At 42.2% G+C, this 27451-nt stretch overlaps 1 protein-coding gene across 2 annotated transcripts; it reads left to right on the forward strand.

Annotated features, from left to right (window-relative positions):
• The first annotated feature begins 15422 nt into the window (after positions 1-15422).
• On the forward strand, positions 15423-26880 carry fam171a2b (family with sequence similarity 171 member A2b). 2 transcript variants are annotated; one of them, XM_083786679.1, is made up of 8 exons: positions 15423-15680; positions 17839-18066; positions 18626-18718; positions 19413-19571; positions 19913-20086; positions 20896-21009; positions 21765-21912; positions 22837-26880. In XM_083786679.1, exons 1-8 carry the CDS (start codon positions 15584-15586, stop codon positions 24317-24319), a joined length of 2496 nt encoding a protein of 831 aa, XP_083642805.1. In that variant the 5' UTR covers positions 15423-15583; the 3' UTR covers positions 24320-26880. The 2 variants fall into 2 exon arrangements, with proteins under 2 accessions (XP_083642805.1, XP_083642806.1); XM_083786680.1 differs by having other exon boundaries at positions 21765-21891.
• The last annotated feature ends 571 nt before the right edge of the window (positions 26881-27451 follow it).

The raw sequence follows: 27451 nt of genomic DNA on the forward strand, positions 1-27451 counted from the left end.
GGAAACCAATTCCACACTGGAGACGCGCGCCATGCCTCCAGATTGATGCATACTCCCTCAAAGCTGATCGCTCGCCTTAAGTCCTTTTTACATGCATGGTTTGCTCTATTAAGTAACCGTGGGCAGGGCTGTCATACCTCCGGCTCCTTTCTGGCCACTGTGAAGCATGCGTATGTCGAGATGAGTTCCAAAAGCACCGCCCACGCGGTGTTGTGCCGAGATTTTACTCCCTGCCGATGTTGTGTGTTGTGCCACTTTTTTGTGTGTCCGACGATTTACCAAAGTCCAAATTACACGCGGAGTGGCTTCTGTCTACTTACTCTCTCAATAGTCAGCTCTATCGTCTACTCTGCTCTACCTCATTGCAATGTAAATTGAAAAGCAGGATAGTTTGGATCAGACCGTGAGAGTGCGAAATTATGCGCACTGCTCAGAGAGGCTGCTGACAAGCATCATCTACGCGCGCGTAACCAAGGCAAGGACACCATAGTTTATATCTATATTCTATGATGCAAATGTTGTCCACGTTGCGTATTATCCCACGGTGGCTATATTGTCATCATAATGTTCAGCTCATCACGAATTATTAAAATGGAAAATGCATAGAGTGGATAACAGTCCCAAAATATAGCCCACTTGCACGTGACATCGATGGTGGCATGGGGGAGTGGGTTTGTGAGTTTGTATTTGCTTGAAAGGTTACGAAATAGGTGTATGCTATGCCTGCCTGGCAAGATTCCAGTCTAAAAGGTGTATAGTTGTATACAGGACGTGAGCAGAATGTAAGCCAAGAAAGTCTCAAATGACTTACCTCCCCCCCCCCCCCCCCATCTCTGCTGTCTCATTTGGCTTTGCTCCAAGTTGCTGCATATGTTTTTTTTTTCAACCATAGCCTCTCCCCTTCCCCCTGTATTTCGTTTTTAAACACATGAACCCTAGCATACCTATTCTGGATATGTCAGGCAAACATTCTGTGAAAATAGCTTATATCCACACAGGCATACACAACTTGCATTGTGTATGCTTGTAGATCTGCTATTTTCATTTAAATGGGCCCTATCCTTTGCCACCCGGCCTTATCCCTTATTATCCCTAAAATTATTTGCCATTTTTCACTATTTTGAAATAGTTCAATATAGCTGATCTACATCTACACGTTGTGAGCTTGTGACTGGCTATTTGGACAATTTTAAAAGGTTTTTTAAAATAGCAAGATATAGCCTGTGGAGTAAAAAGGGGAGGGGACTAGACTAAGTATAGACTCATGCGGGGACTCATTTATGTGGTTAAGAAGATAACTTGTATGCATGTACCTCAAGAGTGGTATGGCATATGGCTGAAAGGCTTTTTGCAAACCGAGCTCCCTTCAAATCCACCGACATGCAAAAAGAGGCAGAATTCAAAATGTATGCTTTAATCAAAGGTGACAGTGCCCTCCCCTGTCACTTTGCACGAGCAAACTGCAGGTGGTTGGGATCCAGTTTCAGGGTACCACACCTTATACACCTGAACACCTTACACACTAAAGCCTAAAGGTAGGCTCCAGGTTTTCAGCATATGTATTCTTTGTCAACTTGACAGGTGGCAAAGGGCCTGTCATGCACATGTTACCGAAACCTTTTGTTTTGGTATTACTTCTGTAATTATTTGGTCTTTGGTCCTTTGTTGTTTGGATACCTAGGCTTACATATAGGTTGAATAAAGCACACCTCGCTAATCTCTATAGCCCGGGTTCTGCAGCTGTATGGAGGAGCTCACCATGGAGCAAGCCTTTTGGCTCAGTACAGCTGGAGTGACACTAACATATGAATTATCTTCCATCTGGACACAATATGGGACGCAATGGCATACAGAGTGAACATATCCCCACAATCCTTATACACAGAGAAACCCTCTGTGTTCATCAGAGTGTAAAGATTTTTTTTTAACACTTTATTTTTATTTTTATTGATGCAGCAAAGAAAAAACATATGTGTACATTTTGTTGTATCCAACATGTAAATATCCCCCCCCCCCCCCCCCCATCAAGGTCAGAACAAGACGAATAAAACAAAGACAGACAGTACAAGACAGTACAAGTAATTAGTAAACTAGTTTTGAAAGTACTAATGAACATAGTAAGAAGAAAAATAAATAATAATAAATAAATAAAATTCCATCAGGGTATGGTATCTAGGTTACATACATTGTATCCATCATTCAGTTTAGATAGTAAATTGCTCTATGTCCAACTGTCTACTTACTGGGGGCCTCTAACCAGAGGTCGCCCAATGTCAGACTTGGTGTGAGGTATCAGATTGTACGTAAGGGAATATGGGTTTAAGTGAAAGGTATACTTTCTACAAACTCTATGAAAGGGGTCCAAGTCATAATGTATCTACTGTATCTTTAGAACCACTACGGTTGTACCTTAGTTTCTCTAGGGGAATCATGGAGAGAACCTCTTTGAGAGTGTAAAGATTTGACCAAATCAATCTTTATTGATTAACTACAGAGTTTAACCACAAGCTTACAATGTTTTGCAAAGCGACTGTGAGCTTGTAGATTGGCTATTTTTATACATTTGGACTAATAGACCCATCCATGGGGGATCTCTGCCAGTGAAGCGTGTAGTGTTTAAGTGGTTAAAAGCACTTGGACAATAAGCTCCATCTATAAAGGCCATGGGAAATCATGTAAAGAGCTCCAGCATTTCTTTGAATTTCTGAAGTTGTGTGTCAGTTGGGCCCATCAGCAAGTGTGCTTATAGTGTGAGGTTCTTTACTGTCAATCATTCCAATCAATTTAGTAGATCTCTCTCAAATAGCTTTTCCAGACAGGCAAACCGATTGTCAGTCGACCTACAGAGATGGTGACCTAGAAAAAAGGGGTCCGTGCGTACAACAGCATTGTTTTGTGTTTGTGTCACATCTGCACACAGTCTTGCTGGCCCTCATCAGAGCAATGGATCGAGAGCCGTCCAACAATAACAAACAAAGGGAACTACACTCACCTCCAATGACATATCTCCAGGGGGAGAGAAAGAAAAAACGGCTGTTTGGTGTAGGAACAAAAACCCACACACGTAAGATGTGGATGCTCTACTCCGTGTGCATATGTGGGGAGAGTAGATAATGGGATTTGGCGTGACCTTCTATTCCTCCCCAGACCAAAAATATACGAACATGGTTGATGGGATAAACAATTCTGCCAGTCACTCCTGGTGAAGCAGGGAGTATGACAGAGTCAGAATGAATTACTGCTAAAACCTTCGCAGGATGGTGTATTGATTTTATGACACGGTTGGTAGTATAGTGACACCTCTGAGTGTGACGTGACACTATTCGGGATAATAAGGGTGCCCCAAAAAAGCGTCCAGGTACCTCCCTCGCGCTAACATGGACTTGCAAAAAGAGAACGCTATAACTGGGTTATGTTTGATTTATTAACGGAGTGCCATTTATACTTAAATCAGGAGCCTTCTTAGCATTCCAGAGCTGTACAGAAAGGAACAAGGATCATGAAGGATGTAAATTGTAGCCCCGAGAGGAGGTCAAGTTGTGAGTAATTATCAAATTACGGATACCAGTATATCAAATATTACAGATGGTTGAGATAGATGATGGACTTATGGGGGGGAGGGTTACATTATATGAAAATCAAATTACACATGTGTGTGGTTAAATTACTGCCTGAAACGGTACATTCTGTAGATTATGTCTGGTGATAGGTCTGACTTTGAATACGCCATTGGATCAGCAGGTATTCAATCATCTGTTTTCTGTTTATGCTTGATGCCGATTTGATCTATGGAGGAATGTGTCATGTTTGCACTGCGTCTCTGCCATATGCCATTAAGTAATCTCTGCAGAGATGAATGTTCCAGGCCCACAGGGTAATGAAGTGACTGTATTGTGACTTAATTTATCTGGACATTTAAAGTGTACTTCTTGTGCTCTAAATTTATCCATTACTGTAATGAGGTTGCCAGGAAATGCACAAGATACAGTAGGCCTATTTCTCCTTGAACCTTCTTTCAACTGTCTTGCTCATTTAATCAGTTCCATCAATCCATTTATTGGTCCAAAGATCAATCAAATAATCATCCATTAAGCCTGTCTATCCCGTCTATCGATCTAATCTTTCTATATATAAAAAACAATTCCACTCAGGTTTTGACAAATTGAAAAAAATCCACTAGACCATAATGCAGTGAGAGTGTCATTCAACCACACCCGGTGTGGTACAGTAGATATGTGAAGCAGACAAGGGTACTGTATCAGGCTGCCATAGTTTAATGGCACCATAGTGAGTAGGCCCAAAGCCCAGTTTCCACGAGAATTGATTATGGCGTGTCAGCGGCACTGGCAGCCTCTTTATTTATCATGAGGCCATATTCCTGTGGTCCTGGCAGTGCTGTGGCAGGTGTGAAGGTCAACAAGAGAGCCGTATTTTAATCAAAGATTGGAGGAGCTAAAAATAAAAGCCCCCCCCCCAGGTGGAAGCGTGAAAAGGCTCCATGTTGTAGCCATTTAGATGTGGTTGTTGTCAGTTGCATAAGCTCCCCTAGAGAATGCTATCAATCTTGGACTGTGTGCTGCAATGCACATGAAGTCAAACTGAGGTCCAAGACTGACAATGAAAATTAGATGGTGTCCTTTACAAATATATTCTTAATTTCTTCCCCTGAAATGAAACCTTACCCAATACCCAGCTATTAATTTGATGTGGTTGGTGTGAGGGCTAGAATGACTCATTGTGTGTGTGTGTGTGTGTGTGTGTGTGTGTGTGTGTGTGTGTGTGTGCGTGCGTGCGTGCGTGCGTGCGTGCGTGCGTGCGTGCGTGCGTGCGTGCGTGCGTGCGTGTGTGTGTGTGCGTGTGTGTGTGTGTGTGTGTGCGAGTGGCCTACGATTGAGTGGGCAAAGGAATTAGTGAAACGCTCAAACGTAGAGACAGTAATGACCACAGATTGAGTGGTGGAGGTTTGATTGATTGAAGTATTTATTAACAGTATGCCGAATGGGTACATTTCAAACGAAAGCAAAACTCAATACAAAAACTGTTACTGCGGACGGACGACACCATAAAGCATTACACTTGTTTACAATAGGGTCCACCATTTTCAATTCATCAGAACATTTAGAGATGTCCAAATATACACTTCTATAAGGTCCCAGGGTTCGATAACCCTGTCATGTTTGCTCGCCTCCCAAGGAACCAGGAAACATTGCTGCTTGTTCCTGACAGAAAAGGCATTGTCTCATGTTACAGTTACGCCACAAATGAATGATGAATGTGTGTAGCTGTGTGGGATTCAATGCACAGTGTGTATGTTTATGTACTGTATTGTGTGCATGTGAGCATGCGTGTGGAAATTCACGTAAGTGTGCGTTCATTATAGGTTGTATATGTGTGTGGTGTGCATTAGTTTGTTTCATGTGTGTTCTGTATACTTGTGGGTGTGTCTGTGTACATCTGGGATGCATGCATGCATGCATGCATATGTACGTGTGTGTGTGTGTGTGTGTGTGTGTGTGTGTGTGTGTGTGTGTGTGTGTGTGTGTGTGTGTGTGTGTGTGTGTGTGTGCACGTGTGTGTGTGTGTGTGTGTGTGTGTGTGTGTGTGTGTGTGTGTGTGTGTGTGTGTGTGTGTGTGTGTGTGTGTGTGTGTGTGTGTGTGTGTGTGTGTGTGTGTGTGTGTGTGTGTACGTACATGTGTGTGTGTGTGTGTGTGTGTGTGTGTGTGTGTGTGTGTGTGTGTGTGTGTGTGTGTGTGTGTGTGTGTGTGTGTGTGTGTGCGTGTGTGTATACAACTATACATGCACACTATACATGAGCAGATGGCTCCAAACTAATGAATAAAGTGATAAATGAACTAAATTTGATTCTTCATACATGTGACACAAATACGATGTGCTTAGTGTGAGGTTCTTTACTGTCGACAACGGTTTGGACTGACCTTCATAATATGAAGGTTGATCGACCAGGAAAATATAATTTGTATTATTATTATTACTATGTAATATTTTCTTAAAAATATAAAAATATTCCCAGCTTAATACAGTAGGCCTAGATGTGTGTGTAATACAACTACTGTATTCAACCTAAAGCCTTTATGCTGTGAGTGCAGTTGGATATGTGTTCCTAATTTCAAGTTCAATGCCAAGAATGTGTCCCCACATTTTTTTCAGCATTCTTTGAAGTTGTAGGCTATTTTGTTTTCCAAAGCTAAAGGGAAATTGTAAAGAATTTAGTGTGAAGAGATACAAAAGTAGCTCCTTTCAGTAGATAATACCGCAAGATTACATTGAGCTCGTGGGGCTTCGTGATTTACTGATCAACACTATTATTGTAAATTAGGTCACTAACAGCAAGAGATAATTTATCAAGCTCTCTTGTGCCCCCTACTGTTTGATTATGCTTCAAACAAGATGCTTAGTAAGAGGTATTTCTGCAGTATGACTTTGAACACATGCATTCAATCTCACCAAAATGTCTTTCTAGTGTAGAGAATATTAAAAGATGTGGCCATAGTGTAGTATCCAGGGAAATGACAGGAAATGTACAGTTGAAATGAACTGCGAGACTCAGACAGTCCAGCAAGGTTTAAGCATACTTAAGTACATTTATTGTAAAAAGTGAATTTGTTGAGGGACACGAATGGGGAAAGGGGAGGTGGGTGTCAGGGGTTCAGGGTCGGGATGTTACAGAAGAGAAGGGTCTAGGAAAAAGGGTGTGGTTCTTCCCTTTGTCTGTCACTTTATACTGGGGCAATACATTGCTGTAAATGTATGTTACAGCAAATGTCATGTGTGTGGACTCCGCTGTGTGTATGTGCTTGATTTGGTCTGTCTGTGTGCGTGTGCACGTGACCTATGGGTCCGTGTGTAGATGTGATGTATGGCTGGTACTGTATGGCCTGTGTGTGTGGTGTGTGTGTGTGTGTGTGTGTGTGTGTGTGTGTGTGTGTGTGTGTGTGTGTGTGTGTGTGTGTGTGTGTGTGTGTGTGTGTGTGTGTGTGTGTGTGTGTGTGTGTGTGTGTGTGTGTGTGTGTGTGTGTGTGTGTGTGTGAGAGAGAGAGAGAGAGAGAGAGAGAGAGAGAGAGAGAGAGATACTGTAGGTGTATGTGAGTTGTCCTATGACATATTCTACAATAGAATGACATAATTTCTACCCTTGTCAACTTTACCTATCACAATGGGCCTTTGCTATTCTGGGATGGCTCAAGATTAATCAAATAAAAATGGCATTGGTATTTAAGATAATCAAAGGGACAGTGCCCTCCCTAACTACTTCTCCAAACGAAGTGACGTACACCCACAGCCACAACACTATAGAGGGATCAGCCATGATCTGGTACTACCAACATTTAGAAAAACGTATTCTACTACTTTGCCACCCAAAATGTGGAATGCCCTGACATCATCCATTAAAATATGTGAATCACTGGTGATTTGACGTGTTAATTCCATTGATGAATTGAATAGCTTATAGGACCACAATGGTCCAGATCACTTTTTCGTGTTATCCTTTTAGCCTTAATGTCTGACTGTACCATGCGCTGATTACATTTCTAACATTTCAAATAAAGTAGACTATTCAATTAATCAAAATATATATATAATAACAATTCCATCTATTATCTATTGAGTTATTTAATGCTTTGCCATAAAAGATGTGATATTCAGAGTAACAAAAAAATGGCTGCACAAAGCCTTCAAAGGTAAGGCAATGGTGACAGACTGCTTACGTTCATTTATTCATAGCCCACAATTCACAAGAGACAGATCATTTAAGACGGTCATTCAGGCCTTGATCAGAGCTAGGTCTGACTTGCCAAAACAAGTCAGCATCTTAAGCAATGAGTGTAGCCTACCATGAATAATTTATGTTGCAAAACTTAAGTGTGTTATGGTGAACTTATGGTGTTCCCTTAGCGTCTCAGTAGCGAGGATCTCAGTGTGACTAACTGGCTCATCCATTCACTGATTTCACTCAAATTTCACATGACACTTTTGATTGGCTAAATTAAGTTTACAACTAACACAGTAAAAGCAATGCTATTGTTAAGGTTAAGCAGTGTTCATTAATTTATCTCTGAAAGTGTAAAATGGTGTAAAATCTATTTTACCTAACACTCAGGATTTGACTATTCAGGCTATTCATGATGGAATGTGAAAAGTTATATCCTAGGTTTCAGAGCCAAGGCTGTTGCATAATTAATACATGCCCTCCTTAGGCAATGTGACCTCTCGTCACCTCTGTTCTCCTGCACCAGTGACTGTCCATCCAATTCCTACTTCCATCCCTCAAACCGCTGACATTCTCAGATAACGTGACCACAGCTGACCCTATATCTAACAACAAGTTAATCAGCCGGAGAGAGAACTATAAGCACAACTCGAAGGGTGTTGACCTCTGTATTTATAGCAGACAATTTTCATTCAATTACAGTGAATTAAATATAAATAAAAATCACTTCAATTCAATATTCAAGCAATGTTATGTGAGCTCAAGTATCACTCAGCATAGCACTCAATTCAATTAAAGGACAAAACCATTAACAAACCCAACCATGCTTTCCACACAGCTTTTGAGCCAATGTCCTCAGGTCAGTGCCATGGATGTAGGTCGGTCTGGCGGCTCTGGCCATAGCATCAGCAGGCCAGCTGTTGACAGATGTTGCCCACAAGGCCCTCTCAACAAATACCTCTCCTCTGTTGTTTATATGTCCGGCAACTGTTTGTTATGCCTCATTACAATGACAGACGTGATCTGAGGCATTATGTTTTTGGGTTGTCCACCAACTGGTGGCAATGACTAAATAATGCATACATTAAATATGACATAATTTTTCTGGGTAAGAAAAAAAGATTGTGGTGGTCAACACAGACAGCTACTTATGCATATTGCAAATTGGAGACATACAACTGCTGCTTTTTAAATTGAATTGAAGTTATGCTAAAGGTTAAATAGCCTACATATTATTTTCTTTTCTTTTCAACAGGTTGATTCTTTGATGTTCAACATCAAACTTCAAACATACCCTGCTTTCATCAGTCTTCATTGATGCACAATTTCTTTTTCTGTGATGAGTTGTCAGTACAGCCGCCTTGTAAAATAAATCAATAAATCAATGATCGTGTGAAGCCTTTAGTTCTCTTACAAGATTTATGTATACTGTGTGTGTGTGTGTGTGTGTGTGCGTGCGTGCGTGCGTGCGTGCGTGCGTGCGTGCGTGCGTGCATGCGTGCGTGCGTGCGTGCGTGTGTGTCTTAAGATCTATGGAAATCTGTACATGTATTCCGATGTATTCGATATTCTTCATAGCAATGTACTTATAGGGAAAAAAGGCAGACATGCTGAGGTTACTTCAAAATCCAGGTTTCCAAGCTGCCTTGATGGGAAGATATCCATCTTACAAATTCAAAATTGGAACGAATGATCTCTCGACAAGACAAGATGAGATAACATTTTTATTGATCCCAGAGGGGAAATTGGGATTTCAACTGTCAGGATGACGATATATTGATGATAGAATGATAATAGAAGGAAGGTGGGCGAAAAAAATCTCAAACGTAAAAGTGTGCATTATCATTGTGGCACAGTATATCATTACATGCACAATATTCTGTATTCACTTTTACAAAGTGTCCTGAGATATAACTGCAGGATACTTTGTCTGGCATATGAGCTAGATTTATGTCCTTTTGGAATGTTTAGTTTTTTCTTATTTTTCTTATTATGTTATGACAATTTAGGCATTTAGCAGACGCTCTTTATATATATATATATATATATATATATATATAATGAATGAACTAAATCCTAAGCAATATAGCTTGCTGTTGACATGCAATAGATTATATTTATATATTAGTTTTTTGTGAGTTTAGATTCTGTGAAAAATCTATTTGTTAATTTTGGAATGATTAACCTGAAACAAGGTTTTCAATGACATTCCTATTTTGAGATGTATAATTTGTAAGAAATATCATATAAATAAGGTTTTGTATTATTGGTGCAGTTGGTGTTGTTGTTCCTTATTATGTATGTAAAAGATGTGAAGGGAATCAAATTGTGTAGTGTCACAAGAAGGGATGTGACTTTAAAAAAATATATATTTGCAAACAAATCTGTTTTAATATCCTTGATTGATTGAAATATGTATTAACAGTTTGCAGAATGACAGTGCATTTCAAGCACAACTCAATACAAAGACTGGTAACTATGAGTGGACGACCCAATAAAGCATTACATTTGTTGGCATTACACAAGCGGGTCCACCTTGTTCAATTCATCAAAACATTTAGAGACGTACAAATAGACACTTCTATATAGCCAAAGAACAGAACAGGAATTCATCATAAAGAAGGTAAAAATCACACACGTGTGAACTGAGTGGTGCAATTCCCCCCCCCCCCCCCCCTCCCTCTCTCTCTCTCACTCTCTCTCATTAGAGACACAGCACTACCCCTCTCACTGTTTCTGGCGCCCCCTACTGCTATTATTAAGTCACATACTCGTGCTCACTTATACATACAAACAGGTACACACACACACACACACACACACACACACACACACACACACACACACACACACACACAGGTACACGGACATTGCTGCTATACCCCTCTCACTGTTTCTGGTGCCCCCTACTGCTATTATTAAGTCACATACTGGTGCTCACTTATACATACATACAAACAAACAGGTACACACACAGGTACATACACACACAGGTACACGGACATTGCTGCTTGTAGGAGTGGTTGCACCACTCAAAAAGGGAAAATAAACATATATAGTGAGGGGTAAAAGGGGTGGGTAGGTGGGGGGGATTCAGATTTTTTACGGGGTCCAGTTTAGAATTGCAGCTGTCCGTAGGTACCCTTTGAGAGCGGTTTTGAAGGAGTCAAGGGATTCGCATGTCTTAATAACTGTTGGTAGGGCGTTAGGAACGAAAATAATTTAGTCCCTTGTTTGTGCCGAATTTGGGTTGCACATGGTTTGTTGCACTCCCTCTGGTGTTGTGGGTGTGGACTTCGTTAACATTAAGGAAGTATTTAGACAGGTACATGGGTATCTTGGTGGTGTATCGAATCTTGTGGACCAGACCCATTGCAAGATGCTGTACACTGTCGTCGACCATAAGCCATTCCAGCCTGTCAAAGTGGGCACCTAGAATCACCTATCCACCTAGAACGTATCACGTGTACCCAATGGAAAGTTCTGTGGCACCTGGCCATGGAGAATAACAGGCAGACAGAGTTTTAAGCTACAAAATAACCGTTAACGGGATTTTTATTCAAGGTTCAATGTTCAAAGTTGTACTTTATTGTTACATCTTGTGAACATAAGAGAAATGTTTATTTGGCTACCTTCAGACAATGCAGCTGCAAACAACATCAGCAAAATGTATTCTAACGAGGTGTGGGGGAGAAGGCCTTGGGGCTGAGCCACTGCCAGTATGTCTCTCTAGGCTGTGGAGTGTGAATTGAGTAGACCTGGGGGAAACACAGCAGACAGGGGTGAGCAAATGCGAGCAGTCAGGGAATGGCTGCCAGGCTCACAAGTCAGTTTGTTCGTGTTCCAATTGGACTTTGTCCTTTTTTCCTACTGCCGCAGTAGGGGGGGGGGGGGGGGGGGGGGGTCAGTATACCAAAAGGGAAACACACAGTTTACAGACAGTCAGACAAATCTCTTTTCCTATACAGTCTTCAAAGTCACGGTTCTCCTTTTATACTGTACTCTCTTTCATCCTCTCAGAGGGTTGGTTTGTTCTCCTACCTTCCACTCTGGTGAGCAGATCGAGTCATCAACCTCAAATACTGTAGGCCTTAATAACTGCTGACAATGCTCACCTGTTCTCCTGTCTCTGGCACCTGAATTTCCCCCGTGGGATCAATAAAGGTATCTATTTCTATCTAGGTCTGCCAGAGCAGGGTGGGGACATATCGGCCTTATAGCTGTCTTCTCTGTGGCCCTGGGCTCTGCCCAGTGACCCAGTGGGCAGTGGCACAGTTCCAATATACAGTACAGTATACACAGTGTGTGTGTGTGTGTGTGTGCGTGCGTGCGTGCGTGCGTGCGTGCGTGCGTGCGTGCGTGCGTGCGTGCGTGCGTGCGTGCGTGCGTGCGTGTGTAAGGTGGGGTGTGTGTATTTGTGGGGGTTACACATAAAAATATTAAAGACAAAATTACTTTCAATTGTCTATGTTTCAATTATTCTCATATAAAATCTTCATTCAATTCCAAATACTGGATGAATCATCGCATGATCAGTGCGTAAGTGCTTTATCCTCCTAACTCATGTTTTGCTCTTTAAAATGGCTATTTCCAAAGTCAGTTTATGCCATGGCTCAGACATTGGTTGAGTGGTATATAAATGATAAGATTAACAATGAACTGGATAAGTTTCAGTCTATATAACTGAAACTTGAATGACTGAGACTGAGAGAGACCCGAGCATTGGCCAGCGGAGCATGGTTGTGCTTATTGTGATGATGTGATCTCTTTTGTTCTTTATCCATTTTTGATGAGATTAGGATTTCCTATTTATAGGATTGTAAAGCGAGATTAATACACCAAAAATATCGGATCGTGGCCCAGCACAAGGCGTTGTGAGCTTGTAGAAGTATAAATCTGAGGTAAGAGCTCCATTGTTCCATTGCTAACTCATGTTTTACTATGAAAACCTGAATATCCCGTCCGTCCATCACCCACGCCTCCATATATGGTCATGCCTTGTGACATCACGTCTCCATATATGGTCACACCTCGTGACATCACGTGACATCATGAAGTCTCTTAGATCTCCATATATGGTGCCTTGTGTCACGTCACACCACCATATATGGCCATCTCCATATATGAAGATCATGTCACTGACCTCATCTAACCCTGGATAACCATACATGGAGAAGACTGGATCTGGATCATCACCTAGATCGGCATATATGGAGCCGGCCAGCAACTCTACATCTGACCTCAAACTTCAAACCCTTAGATCTCCATATATGGAGCTGACCTGGTCTGACATTCCATATGTTGATCCTCCCCACCTGTCCTTCCTGTTCTGACATTCCACACTCAATCAAGACATGCTCCATATGGCCAGTACAGAATTCATTCCATGTGTTTATGGAATGAATTCCATCAACACGCTTTGGGTGCGTTGGTAGGAGACACAGTTGCCAAGTGAATTAAATAAAGAAATATAAAGAGGAATGGAGCATGCTGGCACCACTAGTGGCCACATTCCACAGGACGAGAGCAACGATAGCCGCAACACACCTGAGCCTATTAATCTACACAAAGTCCAATTGGAACACGGACAGCCATTCCCTGACTGCCCGCATTTGCTCACCCAACAAGAGCAGGACAGCATGGAGTCATGAAATGGGTTCGAAGCTTGGTTGAAGCTGGAATGGTCTGCAATGCATTATCCTCACTGAATACAGTGAACAAGGCTCTTGGTGGAACAACTTTGCTGTCCTCATGGGGGTGAGATGGAGAGGCAGAAATAAAGTGGGAATAGCACGCACATTTCCAAAAATATTGTTATGAACAAAAGTATGTACAATGAAGACGGAAGGCAGTTCTCACACTGGTCTGTATAGCTCCCCGAAGCAATTTATTTAGAGGTACAACGTTTTGAGACTCTTCGTCAGGTATCATACCTTAACCTGACTTTTTTCTGGAAGATACAGCCCAATGTGTGAACTGCCTTCCATCTTCAGGGACAGGCAGAAACCACAGGTCCTGGTGCCCCATGCATAGCCTCTGTATCATAGTGCTCCAGCCAGTCTACGACGACTTTGCCAATACTGGACAAACAAGGTATAGTTGTGCCTCGAGTCCTCGACCAGTGCGTGTACTGCCCACAAATGCCTTGTGTACTGTTACAACAGTACCAGGTGGGGGGGCTCCTGTGGAACACCTGGGGATCTATATTGTAGCCTGTAGGCCCCTTCCTCGCCACGAAGTCATAGTGGTGGTGATCACTACAGTCGCCTCTGGACATACGACTAGCATGAGACTAAATTACCACGGCAGAGAAGCTGGTAATCTAATCAGTGCCGCAACTTTAAGGAGGTCTGCCTGTGGCTCAGAGTGAAAAAGACAAGGCCGCTATTTATTTAGGACACAAAGGCGAAATGCCAGGGCAGGAAGACAATCAACTAAAACAAGATTTTAGTCCATTGAAATAATTAATAGAATGTAAGGATGATTTTAATTTTAATATGTAGACTATCTGCAGTGAAATAAATGAATTATGGTATTTACAAACTGATCCATTCTTAGCCCTGCACCAATCAAAGTCACTGGATTGGTTAAAGATGGGGACTCAACAAATTACACTGGACTACATACTCTTTCAAGAAAGAGACACTGGTGTCTACATATTGACAAGAAAACACTGAACTCTCTAGTATCATCACTTATTAAAACAGTTTAAAGGCAGGTGTATATACTGTAGGCAAATTATTGTACTATTATTTATTGTACAGTGCAAACTGCCTCTATTTTTTTAAACACTTTATTTTTATTGATGCAGCAATGAATAAACATATGTGTACATTCTGTTGTATCCGACATGTCAAACTGCCTCTTTTGAGTGATCTTTATTGTTAAGCTTGTAGATCTGCCTTTCGTCCCTATGTATGCGTGTCCCTGTGTTTGTCCGAGCACGACACCTCACTAAGACCACTGGTTGGCACTGTTGAGCAGCGGCACACACACACACACACACACACACACACACACACACACACACACACACACACACACAGGCCAGGGAGGAGTGTACAGTACAGTACAGTACAGTACAGTACAGTACAGTACAGTACAGTACAGTACAGTACAGTACAGTACAGTACAGTACAGTACAGTACAGTACAGTACAGTACAGTACAGTACAGTACAGTACAGTACAGTACAGTACAGCACCACTCACTTCAGACTGGTCTGATTTTTTTATACAAAGTATAAAAAGGATTTGACTGTGTGCATTGGTGCCTGATGGAGACAAAAAAAATCTTACTGTAACATGACGTGAACATGCACTTTACATCAGTATCATAGGCCTACTTATTTTCCTTCAACTATGCCCAAAATAACAGTTTATTTTATTATTATTTTTATTTTTTGCAATTTGTAGCAATGTATGTATGTATATATATATCACACCTGTGTGAAGTGAGACTCAGCCAGCCAGCCAGGGACACAGCCAGGGACACAGCCAGGGACCCACATAGCTGTCTATAGGAGTGGTTGCACGGTTGCACCACTCAAAAAAAATATTCAATGGTGCCCACAGCCCACCTATCCAGTTACCGTTGATTCAGTCGGCATTAGTCGCTGTTCCATTTGAGATCAGTAGAGGGTAATGTAGGACAAAAATTTCCACCCCCAGCCCAGACAATAAAAACAAGGCAGAGCAGAGATTCAACACGACAGCATCTCAGCAGCATTCTGATGTCAGCGAGTAGGCATCCGAGAAATGTGTGAATAGTCAATAGCTATAAGCAAACCGGAGAGGAATATGAATAAGGATACATGGCCGCCGAACTGGGACTAGAGATGTAGTCGCAACAAGGATGCTACCCAACTACATCGCTCGTTTGCTCCTCTTAGTTTTCATCTCCACGGCTTGGGAGGCGCTCGGCCAGTCTCTCCAAGATCAAGGAGCATTTGGTAAGCTCGCCATATGGGGATGCAGTAGCACAATGACAAGATGGGAGTGGTTGGCCTTTTTAATGGCTTTTGTTGACTAGTCGTCGATTCTCGCGTGGATAATAACAAACGCATGTGGGCGCAACGAAAATACATATTTGAGGATGCTTTTCAACAAAAGAGCATTAATACTAAATACTAATCCACTGATAGTTTTGGTATATAAACCACTCCCGTTAACCCATAGCGGCAGCCTATGCATTGAATAATATTGACGATATGCACTATAGTGTTCGAAATATTTGATTTGTAAAGTCCATAGGAATTTCAAACTAAATACGCTACTGTATTTTTGACATAAGTCGCTTGAGAATCTTTATGCTTTATGTCGGATTTATTGGATCTGCCTGTGTTATTCACCACCATCTTTCATAAGCAATAATAATGGCAGGCCCCACTGTACCGCCTAACGCGGGCCTTCGTGTAAAATTATGCTTTATGCATTAATGACAATGGTATGGTGGGGTGAGTACCGTGAGTGTACCCTATACTGTCAGTGGGGGGGAAAAACTAAACAAAACAACAGCATAAAATAACAGTAGTAGCCTACATAACGGTCCATGCTGGAGAAGGCAATGGCTTGATGAAAAATGCTGCACCTACTGCTTATCACAGTCCTGGCCTACAGTCTCCACTGTCAATGGATGCATATATTTTGAATTATGAAATTGTTTGAAACCATGATAATATACCTCTGATCCATTGCCCTAATGCTTAATTCTGCAGAATTAAGCATTAGGGCTATGGATCAGAGAGCTAATACTGCAATTGTACACAGGAGGCTGAACAACAGGAAGACAAATCTGATTGTGTAAATGCAGTCTTGTGGAATTTGTAGGTCAGCATGGGGCACATGTGGTTCAAGAGGTGGGGATTTTAATAGACACGGTCAACCTACATTACATTACTTCACGTTGCCTAAGAAAGCAGAGATTGATAAGGGTATCTGTTCCTCAGAAACGATAGTCTGTATATTAAGTGATAGAGATTTATAATGCTAAAAGAAAATGTTTAGTGTCCCATGTGGGTGACGACCAGGGTTTGAATCTTGAATCTAATCTGTTTCCACTCACACTATTACGCATTTGGGTGATAAACATACTGTAGATGCAGCCAAACAATTCAAGGCCATTAAGATTTGATATGATCATTTGTCAGGATTTCTCCCTCCACCTCTTCAAGCAACAATGTTTTGAGTGTGCAGTCCATATTGAGGAAATCCTCTCAAGGTTTTACACAAGGGAGCTTTCATCGCCCCAATTATTGTAATGGAAGGGAACACACACACACACACACAGTCACACACACACAACCTACGTTATACTAGTATCTGAATGCCTCTATTATCGAGGCGTCACTGAAACTTTCTGCATCAGCGAGTTTGAACTGGGGGAATGATGTCATATAGTGCTACAGGGTATGATGGTCCATTCTAGGAAGCACAACAAGCGACGTTAACCCATTAAGGCCGATTTTACTCAAGCCTTCTAAATCAGTAGTTCCCACACTTTCAAGATTTTTCAAAAATAGCAGATGCACAAGCTCGCAGCGCAGCACAAAGTGATGCACTGTGAACTTGTACATCTGCTATTTTTTAATAGCCAACGCAACAATCTAGAAACCGACACAGTGTTAACAGGTTAAAGCTTTTGCCGGGTCACTCGCTATGTATCCATGGAAACATCCCCCACGACCCATATCTGTGTTGTCCAAGACAAGGGGGTAAAACAAAAGGGCTGAAAAGATGATGTGCAAGGGGCCATACAGTATGATGACAAGGTGTATTTATTTGATGGGTGTTCTGCAAAGTGCAGACATCGCTCTCGCCTGGAGCGAGTCTGGCAATGCCAGAGGTATATTGTGCTAATGCTACTATTATTTATTTACCCATCCCCTTGTAGATCATTTGGCTTAGTGTCAAATGCTGCTATACGACTCACAACTCACAAGTGACTTGCTAAATTAATTTGGGCCATACTCAAGTGTGATTATTACTGATCTAATTCTGTAGTCAGTAGTCACAGATTTACGTGAGCCTAGTAAACTGTAAATTACCATTATATGTCATAGAGGTCAAACACGTGAAACTACATAGAGCGCTCTCTCCACAATCTTACAGACGTCCAAGTAAGAGTCCAGGTGTTTGACAACAGTGACCTTTCACCTTTGGCGGATGCTCTGGTGGAAATTCACGGGAACCAGACTGTCCTGGCGTCCACCACGGCAGACAGCAATGGCGTGTTGAGAGTCAACTTCCTGTACCGTCCAGGGACATGGGTCATCATCACAGCGTCCAAGCAGGACTACGTCACCAACTCAGTGCCGTGGCACTCCAGCCGCATCCCCTGTAAGTCACACGGGGTGGTCCTCCAAAGAGAGCAGATGATTTAGGACACGGTTCTCCCAAACCTTTGAGCCTGTAAACCAAAAGAGACATTTCATGTCTCCCCGGGACCCAAACTAGTGAAAATAGCCAATATACAAGCTCCTATAATGCATCGCAAATTCGCAATGCGACGCGTTATAGGAGCTTGTATATCGGCTATTTTCATTACTTATTTGTTTTCTAATTTATGGACTTTCTTTTATTTTTTGTTAACAATATATATATATATATATATATATATATATATATATATATGAAATTATTTTGAAAAATATTGAATTTGTTTCTAATTCAGGAAAATAATAATAATAATACAAATAAATTTAAATAAAATAGGACATTTATTTACTCGTGAGTCATGTGACCCATAAGAATGTGTCTGTGACCCACAAATGGGTCCGAACCAAGTGTTTGGGTGATTTATGATGAACAGACCATGCCTAGGTGTTTGTGTATGCAGCACTCATCACCCATCAGCCTTAAGTGTGTTAGGATGACTCTGGCATCTCTCTGCTTCCAGTGTATGCCTCTGTAAGCCTGTACCTCCTGGTCCAGAGGCCAGGCACGCTTATCCTGTACGATGATGTCGTACAACTGCTGTCCGGCTCTCCAGGTAAGAAACAAAACTGAATGCTGTTGATTTTTCTCTTTAAGTTGGGTCATTAGGTCTGTGTGTTCTGGTTCAAACCCATTTCCATGTGCATTGCGTCATTTCATCTGTTAGGTCGGTCAGTGACTGGACATTGTAGCTGCAACAAAAGTGATATTTTTAGACATGCAGCTGCCAACAATGTTAAGTAGGTATAATGCAGTATAGTTATTTCTCTACGGGCGTGGTCTTGCATGGGTTTCCCTGCTCTCCTGGACTTGTGTAGATTTCACAGCTCAAAATTCAGGTGACCTTGTATTATTCACTGCCTCCGTCGCCATAGCAACAACTGCAGCACAGTTGTAATCTTCTATAAGTTTTATAATGCACCTCACCTGTATCCTTCATATACTGTACTCGTTGACAGATATCAACTAGTCCCTACCCGTTCAAAGATAGATCATAGCCTATTTTTGATACATGCATTTTGAGGCAGGTGGTCCGCGAGCAAGCAAAGCACTGTCTCTGCCTCTCTGTCTCTGTCAACATCAGATCGTTGAGAGAGAGAGAGAGAGAGAGGCAGAGGCTCCCCTCGTTCTGAAGAGATTGTGCATTAGTAAGCAAAATGCGATTAGCATTAATAGCTGTTTTTTTCCCCTAGGATCTCTCTCAAAATGTCAGCATTCACAACATAGGGAGTGTGGTTGTATCTCCACAGGTGCAAGGAACCAGCCGTTGGTGCAACTCCAGCGGAAGTCTCTTCAGCTGCCAGCCAGCTCCAACTACACAGCCCTGACTGCGGTATTGACCACAGCCAGGAGCCAGTATGAAATAGGAGGTTTCCCCTACCTGCTTGGTCTAGAGACCAAGAACTCAGGTGGGGCATCCGTTTTTTGGATTTATGTGAGACTGACGTATGGTGAAAGATTGATTGTATTCTGAAGAGCTTTAAAGTCACAATGGGTCATTATGTGGTCCATGGTACATTAGTATGTGTCCCCATGGCAATTTGGACACACACAGTGCAACCCTTGATCTGCATAGCTAACATTAGAGACTTTCCTTGTCTCTGTAGCTGGAAATATTCAGTAGAACATGGTGATGTAACAGATAACAGTGACACACAATTTCAACTATTGGTTATATAACAGAAATTATATAAGGAACACAGGCGAAGAAGAAATGAAAGACTCTTTTATGTTTTATGTTCTGGGGCAGGAACTGGATGGACAGATTTGACAGCATTGGCAGTGGTCAGCATTCAGCTCTTTGACAAAGATGGCAATGCTATTGAGGTCTCAGATCCCATCAATGTCTCTGTGCCACTGCCCTCTGATACCCGCAACAGGGTCGCTACGAGTGTACCGGCTTGGGTGTACCAGCCTAAGACGGGTAAGTGAAAGAAATAAACATTTTTGTCCTACGTATATCCTTCACTGAATTAGCTAAAGCTGGCACAGAGCAGCTAAGTTGGAGAAATGATACAGAGGTTTAAATTATTCCCATTGATCACTATACTTAGTTAACCGAATCCCAAGGCGTCATTCACAGGACACGACACGTTGTGAGAGCTTGTAGATCTTTTTGCATAATGTTCACCCCAGAATACCCCAGGTTGCTAGGGTTCAATGATTAAAAACGGTAAGTATTAACAACTAACTACGTGTTCTTTGATGAATTGAACAATGTGGACCCTGTTTGTGAACCCAGTGAGCACTAACTATGAGACCCTGCAGATCGTGTGTGTGTGTGTGTGTGTGTGTCTGTCTGTCTGTCCCGCTGTGACACCACCCGCCCGCCACCAGAGGGCGCAGCTGTAGCACACACTCACACACACAGACACACACACACACACACACACACACACACACACACAAACAACCACACACACACACACACACACACACACACACACAGTAGAAAACTTAAAAAAATTACTAACTAAAAAGAAAAAAAAATTACGTAATTTATTCTAATTGTTGCTATTGCAATTTACGAGCTGCGTTCGCTTCCCGCGTCTTACTTGTGTAAACAAGTGTAATGCTTAATTGGGTCGTCCACTCACAGTTAACAGTCTTTGTATTGAGTTTGTGCTTGAAATGTACTGTAATTCTACAAACTGTTAATAAATATTTCAATCAATCAATCAAAGTTCTGTGCTTTTGGTTTAAATGTGTATGCTTTTCCTATACGATTTCCAGGGCTGTGGGTAAGGAATGGCACTGGGTACATCAAAAAGGAAGGCACACAATTCATCTGGAACGTTGTGGTTCCTCAGATGGGGTATTGGTTGGCTGCCTTTCCGACATCTTCAGGTACTGACTCACAACTCATCAGCTTCTTTAGTGCTATAGTATAGACTCTATACTATAGAGATCCCTTCATGTGTCATTGTTGAAAATGGAATTACTGTATAAAAGAAACCCTGAATATCCTCCTTAATAATGCATCTGCAATGCATGGTAGATTTTCACGTCATGGTAGATTTTCATGTCAGCTGTGATGCCACTGTCTTAGGCTCTCAAGGCCAATAGGCATAGTGATAAGATGTTCAAACATATCAACATTCATTATAATTGACCACTCATACTGCTGTGTATGGGGACATTCTCATCCAGGAAGATTCCGCTCTCATCAGCATCAGAATATTCCACAGTGAATATCATCCATCCACCATACTCAAGTATCCTCTTCATTTTGGCAATTAGCTCTGTACATTGTTTACACAAGCACTTTTACATGTAATGTCTGCTGGCTGCTCAAGCCACTATGCTATGGTGCATTGTGATTCTGAATGAGGATGTTGTCATTTCATCAATTCCATCAATGGCATGTTTCACACTATGCCTTTGCAGAAGATTCCTTCCCCAACTGAGCTCTTTGGTTCACCCCCCTTCACAGATCTGACAGGACTAGATGCTGTTGATGATGGAAATTCACTCCCTAAATCTTTCACCCCATCTGGTCTGCTCAGCTCATACTGAACTGTGTGAACCAAAGCACTTGTGATGTGAAGTGAACTTTGAGAAATGGCAGTGTTCTGAGTGGGATGTGTCACGGTTTCTTCCAGGCATGGGTCTTGGTCACCCGGGCCTGAGGGACATCACTACCTACCACACCCTCTTCCTGCTCTCCATCCTGGGCTCGCTGGCCCTGCTGGTGCTCATTCTGCTTTGTGTGCTGCTCTACTACTGCAGGTGTGGAGAGCGTAGGCGCAGGTCTCACTTTAAGGCTTCTATCAAAGTGTTATTGAGATCACTAAAGCCCCCCTCCATTTATTTTGCATTTGTCATGCTGTTTAAAGTTGATATGGCTTTTCGCTACCGTATCTAAATGTATTTAGTGGCGAAAGTCATTCAAAGCGATGGGGGAGGCCCGGGCGGGTCATTCACAGACTGAATCAGTCCCCTCGAGCTATATGGGATTTATTTAAACTCTGCAACTTTTGTTGTGCACTGCAGCAAAGCAGTGCTGATAAAAGGTTATGTTACTGCAACTCCAAGTTGGGTTGCAGTAACAAAGGTTTATGTTTGTAAACAAAATGTTACCTGTGACCGCTCGTAAACATGTACCTAACATCTTTGATATCATTCAAAGGAGTAATACTTCCCTGTTGTAGTGCTTGTCATCACTCATCATATTGGCCTGCACCTGCCGAAGTAATCACGCATTACATTTCTGTTTGGCCCGGAAGTAATGATGTAAATCTATTGCTATCTATGTCCCAATTATAACCACCGCTTTAAAAGTGTGGAAAAACTTTTTTCATTTAATCTGCTCTTTAATGTCTTCAAATTACTGTAGTGCTATTATACAGTATGTTGATTAAAAATTCACCAAGGAGTTTATCTGGAAACGGCATAAAAGTGACTTACTGTACCATTATTCCTGGTTTGACCAGGCAAATCAAACCTGCTAGTCTGCCTGGTTGACACAGCAAGAGTTGTGATGTAGGATTTGAAACCACAACCATGTATGTGGTTTGGTGAGACAATACAATGAGCTAGAGGTGGGCTTTAATGGTATGATTTAGTGATGATCACAAAGTAAATATTCACAGTTGTTTCTTTTTATACTTTTAACTATTAATTAATGCTATTTTGTATTCGTTTCTGACATTTGGTGTCTACTTTTCATTTTAGGCGCAAGTGTCTGAAACCACGGCGACAGCAAGGCAAACCCCTCTCTTCCAATCTCAATGGGGCTAAGAGAGATCAGGGCACTTCAACTTCACGGCTAAATCTCATCTGCGGAGGCCATGTTGAATCTGGCCCTTCCAATGATTCTGGAAAATCGGACTTGTCCCCATCGCGAGACTATCAAAGCTCGAGGGAAGACTTCACTAAGAACGTACCTGCTCACAAGCTGCGGCACTTGAAGGGAAAGAACGCCCCTGGTCCCCAAAGGGGCGAAAGCTTCCCCATGAAAGTTACTCGGGCCACGGAAACCAACAACCTGGACAACCCTTTACTACACGAAGACTATGGCAGAAGCTACAGCCCCATGGAAGACAAGGAATCCGATTATCACAGACACCACAATGCCAATGACAATCGGGGCTACGCGTCTGATCCTCCGTCCCCGCCAAGGCTAACCTTCCAAGGCTACATGCCAAGCCAGTCTGACAAACCCCCAGAGTATTCAGCAGCGGCAGCAGACAATCTGACCAGACCCACCTCCCTCAACACCCAACCAGGACAGATCATCTTCTGCCACTCCCTCGAACAGATGAAGGAGAACATGTACCGTAGCATGGTCCCAACTCTGGTCATTCCTGCCCACTACATGCGCTTCTCCTCTGACTTGGACAAGGACCAGAAAGATCAAGACAAAGATGGTTCTCAAATGGGAGGTGGCCAGCAACATCACCACCACCACCCACAGAAGCAGGGGCAGCAGCACCCACAGCAGCAGGGTGGATCCCAAGGTGACGACTCTGAGGAACCAAGCTGGGCCTCTGAGTCCGGCGGTGCCATGACTTTCCCGGTGCTCTTTAACGATTCCACCATGGCTCAGATGAACGGAGAACTACAGGCTATGGCTGAGAAGAAGCTTATGGAGCTAGGTGTGAAGCAGCACCCGCGGGCGTGGTTTATCTCCCTGGATGGACGCAATAATGCTCACGTGCGCCACTCCTACATAGATGTCGGAAATGATCTCAGCGGGGGTGGTGGCGGCGGCGGCGGCGGTACACTCCGAGATATCAACCTTGAGCCGTCCATGGAGGCTCAGGAGCGCAAGGCAGCAGCCCACCGGAAGGGGAAAGATGAGCGCTGGGGCACAGGGGGGAGGAAAGGACACAGTGTAGCCAGCAGCGGTGGGAAGACCTATTCTAAGCTTGCCTACCCAGACCACAGCGAGCCCAGCAGCAGTGAAGGACGCCCAGTGTCCCCCGAAGAAAACTCCCTCACCCCGCTTCTCGATGAAGGTCCTTCTTCCCGAGGATCCACCATCCCCAGGAGGGGGCGGAGCCGTGTGAACAGCAGCCGCAGCAGCAATAGTGAGAACCGCCGTGACTCCATGACCAGTCCTGAAGACGACCTTGACGACAAAGACGAGAATAAGAAAAGTCCGTGGCAGAAGATCGAAGACAGGCCTCTCATGGTCTTCCACCCCAAGAAGTAAGCTTCTTTTTGGGTATAGAACAATGGAGCTCTTACCCCTGATTTATACTTCTACAAGCTCACAACACGTTGTGCTGTGATGTGAACTTGTAGATCCGATATTTTTGGTGTATTAATCTCGCTTTACAATCCTTTAAATAGGAAATCCTAATCTCATCAAAAATGGATGATGAGGAAGAAGAACAAAAGAGATCACAATAAGCACAACTATGCTCCACTGGCCAATGGTCGGGTCTCTCTCATTCAATCCCATTGGTTTTCAGTCATATAGACTGAAACTTATCCAGTTTATTGTTAATCTTATCATTTATATACCACTCAACCAATGTCTGAGCCATGGCATAAACTGACTTTGGAAATAGCCATTTTAAAGAGAAAAACATGAGTTAGGAGAATAAAGCACTTACGCACTGATCATGCGATGATTCATCCAGTATTTGGAATTTAATTAAGATTTTATATGAGAATAATTGAAACGTAGAGAATTGAAGTAGATGTGCACATGTGGTTCCATGGCTACTCTGCTGCCATGTATTTGTAACTTCTCACAAGACATGCACAGAGGCTCCAAATATCTCAAGATATTGTGTCAGTAGATTACTTTTGCCTTTAATATTTTCATGTGTAACCCCCGCAAACACACACACCCCACCTTATATACACACACACACACACACACACACACACACACACACACACACACACACACACACACACACACACACACACACACCAACGTCAACATTTCATGGAGACTTCAAAGTTCATTGTGCATTTTGCTCCTTCAGGGATGTAATTGGTTTCCTCTTTTCTTCTTTACTGTGTCTTTGTAGTGTAATTAATTATTCAGATAGTAATGATTTGAAATGTCGGTCTTCATGTTCAACTCTACCTGTCCTCCCGTGTAATTCATTGACTTAAGAGTACTGACCTACAGTTCTGCCAAATTACTGCATTTCTGCCTTTCTCCTGTTGTTGAGACTTTTTAGCTGACAGAGGATTCGTTGTAATTTCTGTGTGTGTAAATAGACTCTCTGGCATCTGAAAGGCTACTTGGTATAGGAAGCTTGCATGTATTTGAATGTACGAAATAAGCGGAAAGGCACCGAAAGCTCCCACTATTCTCTTGGGCCCCTGAACAGGTGACACCCTAATCCCCCAATAAGCGTGTAGGTCAGCTTGTAGGCACTTAGCCAAAATACCACCTTAATGTTACTCTCAGTGCTGCCTATTATCCAACGATCTACTAGGGATATTTATAGACAGCGCCTACTGTATAACACTTCTCTCCTGTAAGTGCCTTCTTTCACATAGGGTTCAGTGATAGGCATGCAGGTCCTTTTTTTTAAATGCAGTTAGTTAGTGATAATGTCAACAAAACTAACCTGTCAGATGGACACTATTAAGCACACTGCATTTCGGGAATAATACATGTCACTCTGGGGAGCATGCCTGCCAAAATTGTTGACAAATTAACTTGTTTTTGCACCTAATATGTCTTGGTATTCCTAATTTCTTGTATCTTTCCCCCGCGAAACTTGTAAATGGTATGAATTTGAACTATATGAGATTTTATGTGTATATGCATGTAATATGTAGAATAGGGTGTTTTTAAATGAAACTTTTGAAACAATCCAGGACTTTTGGCACAGAATATGATGTATCAAGAGCATTGAATTATGTTGCCAAATTAACTTGCTAAGTTTCCCTTGATTCACTCCTAACAAAATTCACTTCCGGTCGTGAATGTTTACAACAATAACATACTGACCAACATGCTCCCACTGTAGCTGTAGCTTCATCACTGCCTATGACGCATAAACAACTGTGAACTGTTCATGCATATGAATTGATTATTAATAGCTTTCCTATGCTAAAACTGAAGAGAACAACAGTTGTTTTTTCAATCATATAATATGAAATTGTTGGAAATGCTTAACCACTTTCAACCTTGCATCCCTATTTATATAGGTGAAAAAAATCCAATCATAAAAAACAAAATAGGCAATCTACGAGTTCACAATGCGTCGCCATACATTTTTGCTATATAGGGCTTAAGTGGTTAAAGACTGTGTAGAAGTCATGTCCTTTTCACCATTTGCTTGCTGTTCATAAGCCTGTGTCAGTAGCCTCCGGTACAAAGCTGAAGGTGTGTTGTAGTTCCAAGTGTCAAGATCAACACAGTTATGAGTGAATTCCTACTGAGTCGTTCTGTCCTCTGCTGTAAATGTACCTTTTGGAACAGGTACGACGTTAGCTACTATATAAGTTGTGCAATTGTGACTTCCCCTGCTGGTTTTTGTTTTCGAGAAATGTTTTCTCAGATTACATTTTCTTGAATGATGTTTATGAACTTGTGATTGGACAGTTTTACAATGCAACAACTCAGCAACGGATTTACACTAAATGTTGAGTGCTGGGGATATGAAAGTCCTGATAGAACTCATGAAACATGATGATTTCTGCTTTGTTCCTGATGTATGGCCTATTTATACAACACCTACTTTATAGGCCTACATTGTGTGTAGAAAATAATTTGCTTCATAAATCCTGGTCAGTTCTTTGTAAACTGTAAACTTTCTGTACTTGAAATAAGATAGAAATAAACTGTTTTCCACAGTCATTTCAGTACTTTTGACTTTATTTAATAAGCACTGTGTCAAACACCTTAACAAACCATTTTTAGACTGCAACTATGACCTTTCTTTGAACGAACGTGACAGGCCCAGGGGCCCAAACATCAGGGGCAGGCCCTCTGAAGAATTAGGCCATGAGACCCACTGTTCCAGAGCCTAACCCTTGAATTTCAGAAGCTGAACTAAAAATATCTGACATACAGAGGTATTTTATGAACAGGCAAAGTAGGTAAATCGTGGCCCAAATGCTAATTCAAGATGGTCAGAAAGGGCCCCACGGCCCCCACTACATTATATATTCAGAGTTTCAACAGTTTGAAGAATCACCACTGCTCATGAAATCTTAAATATTTACTATTGCCCACAACCTTTCTAGAACAGTGTTGGGCAAAGGTTTTGGGCATATAATTTTTCAAGAAAGTTGGTGCATGGGTCTATTTGCCACATAGTGAAAATCACCACTGCTTTTAGCCTACTAATTCAAATAAAATAATGCA

The sequence above is a fragment of the Protomyctophum parallelum genome (assembly GCF_964188405.1).
Source record: "Protomyctophum parallelum genome assembly, chromosome: 17".
Classification (NCBI taxonomy): Eukaryota; Metazoa; Chordata; class Actinopteri; order Myctophiformes; family Myctophidae; genus Protomyctophum; species Protomyctophum parallelum.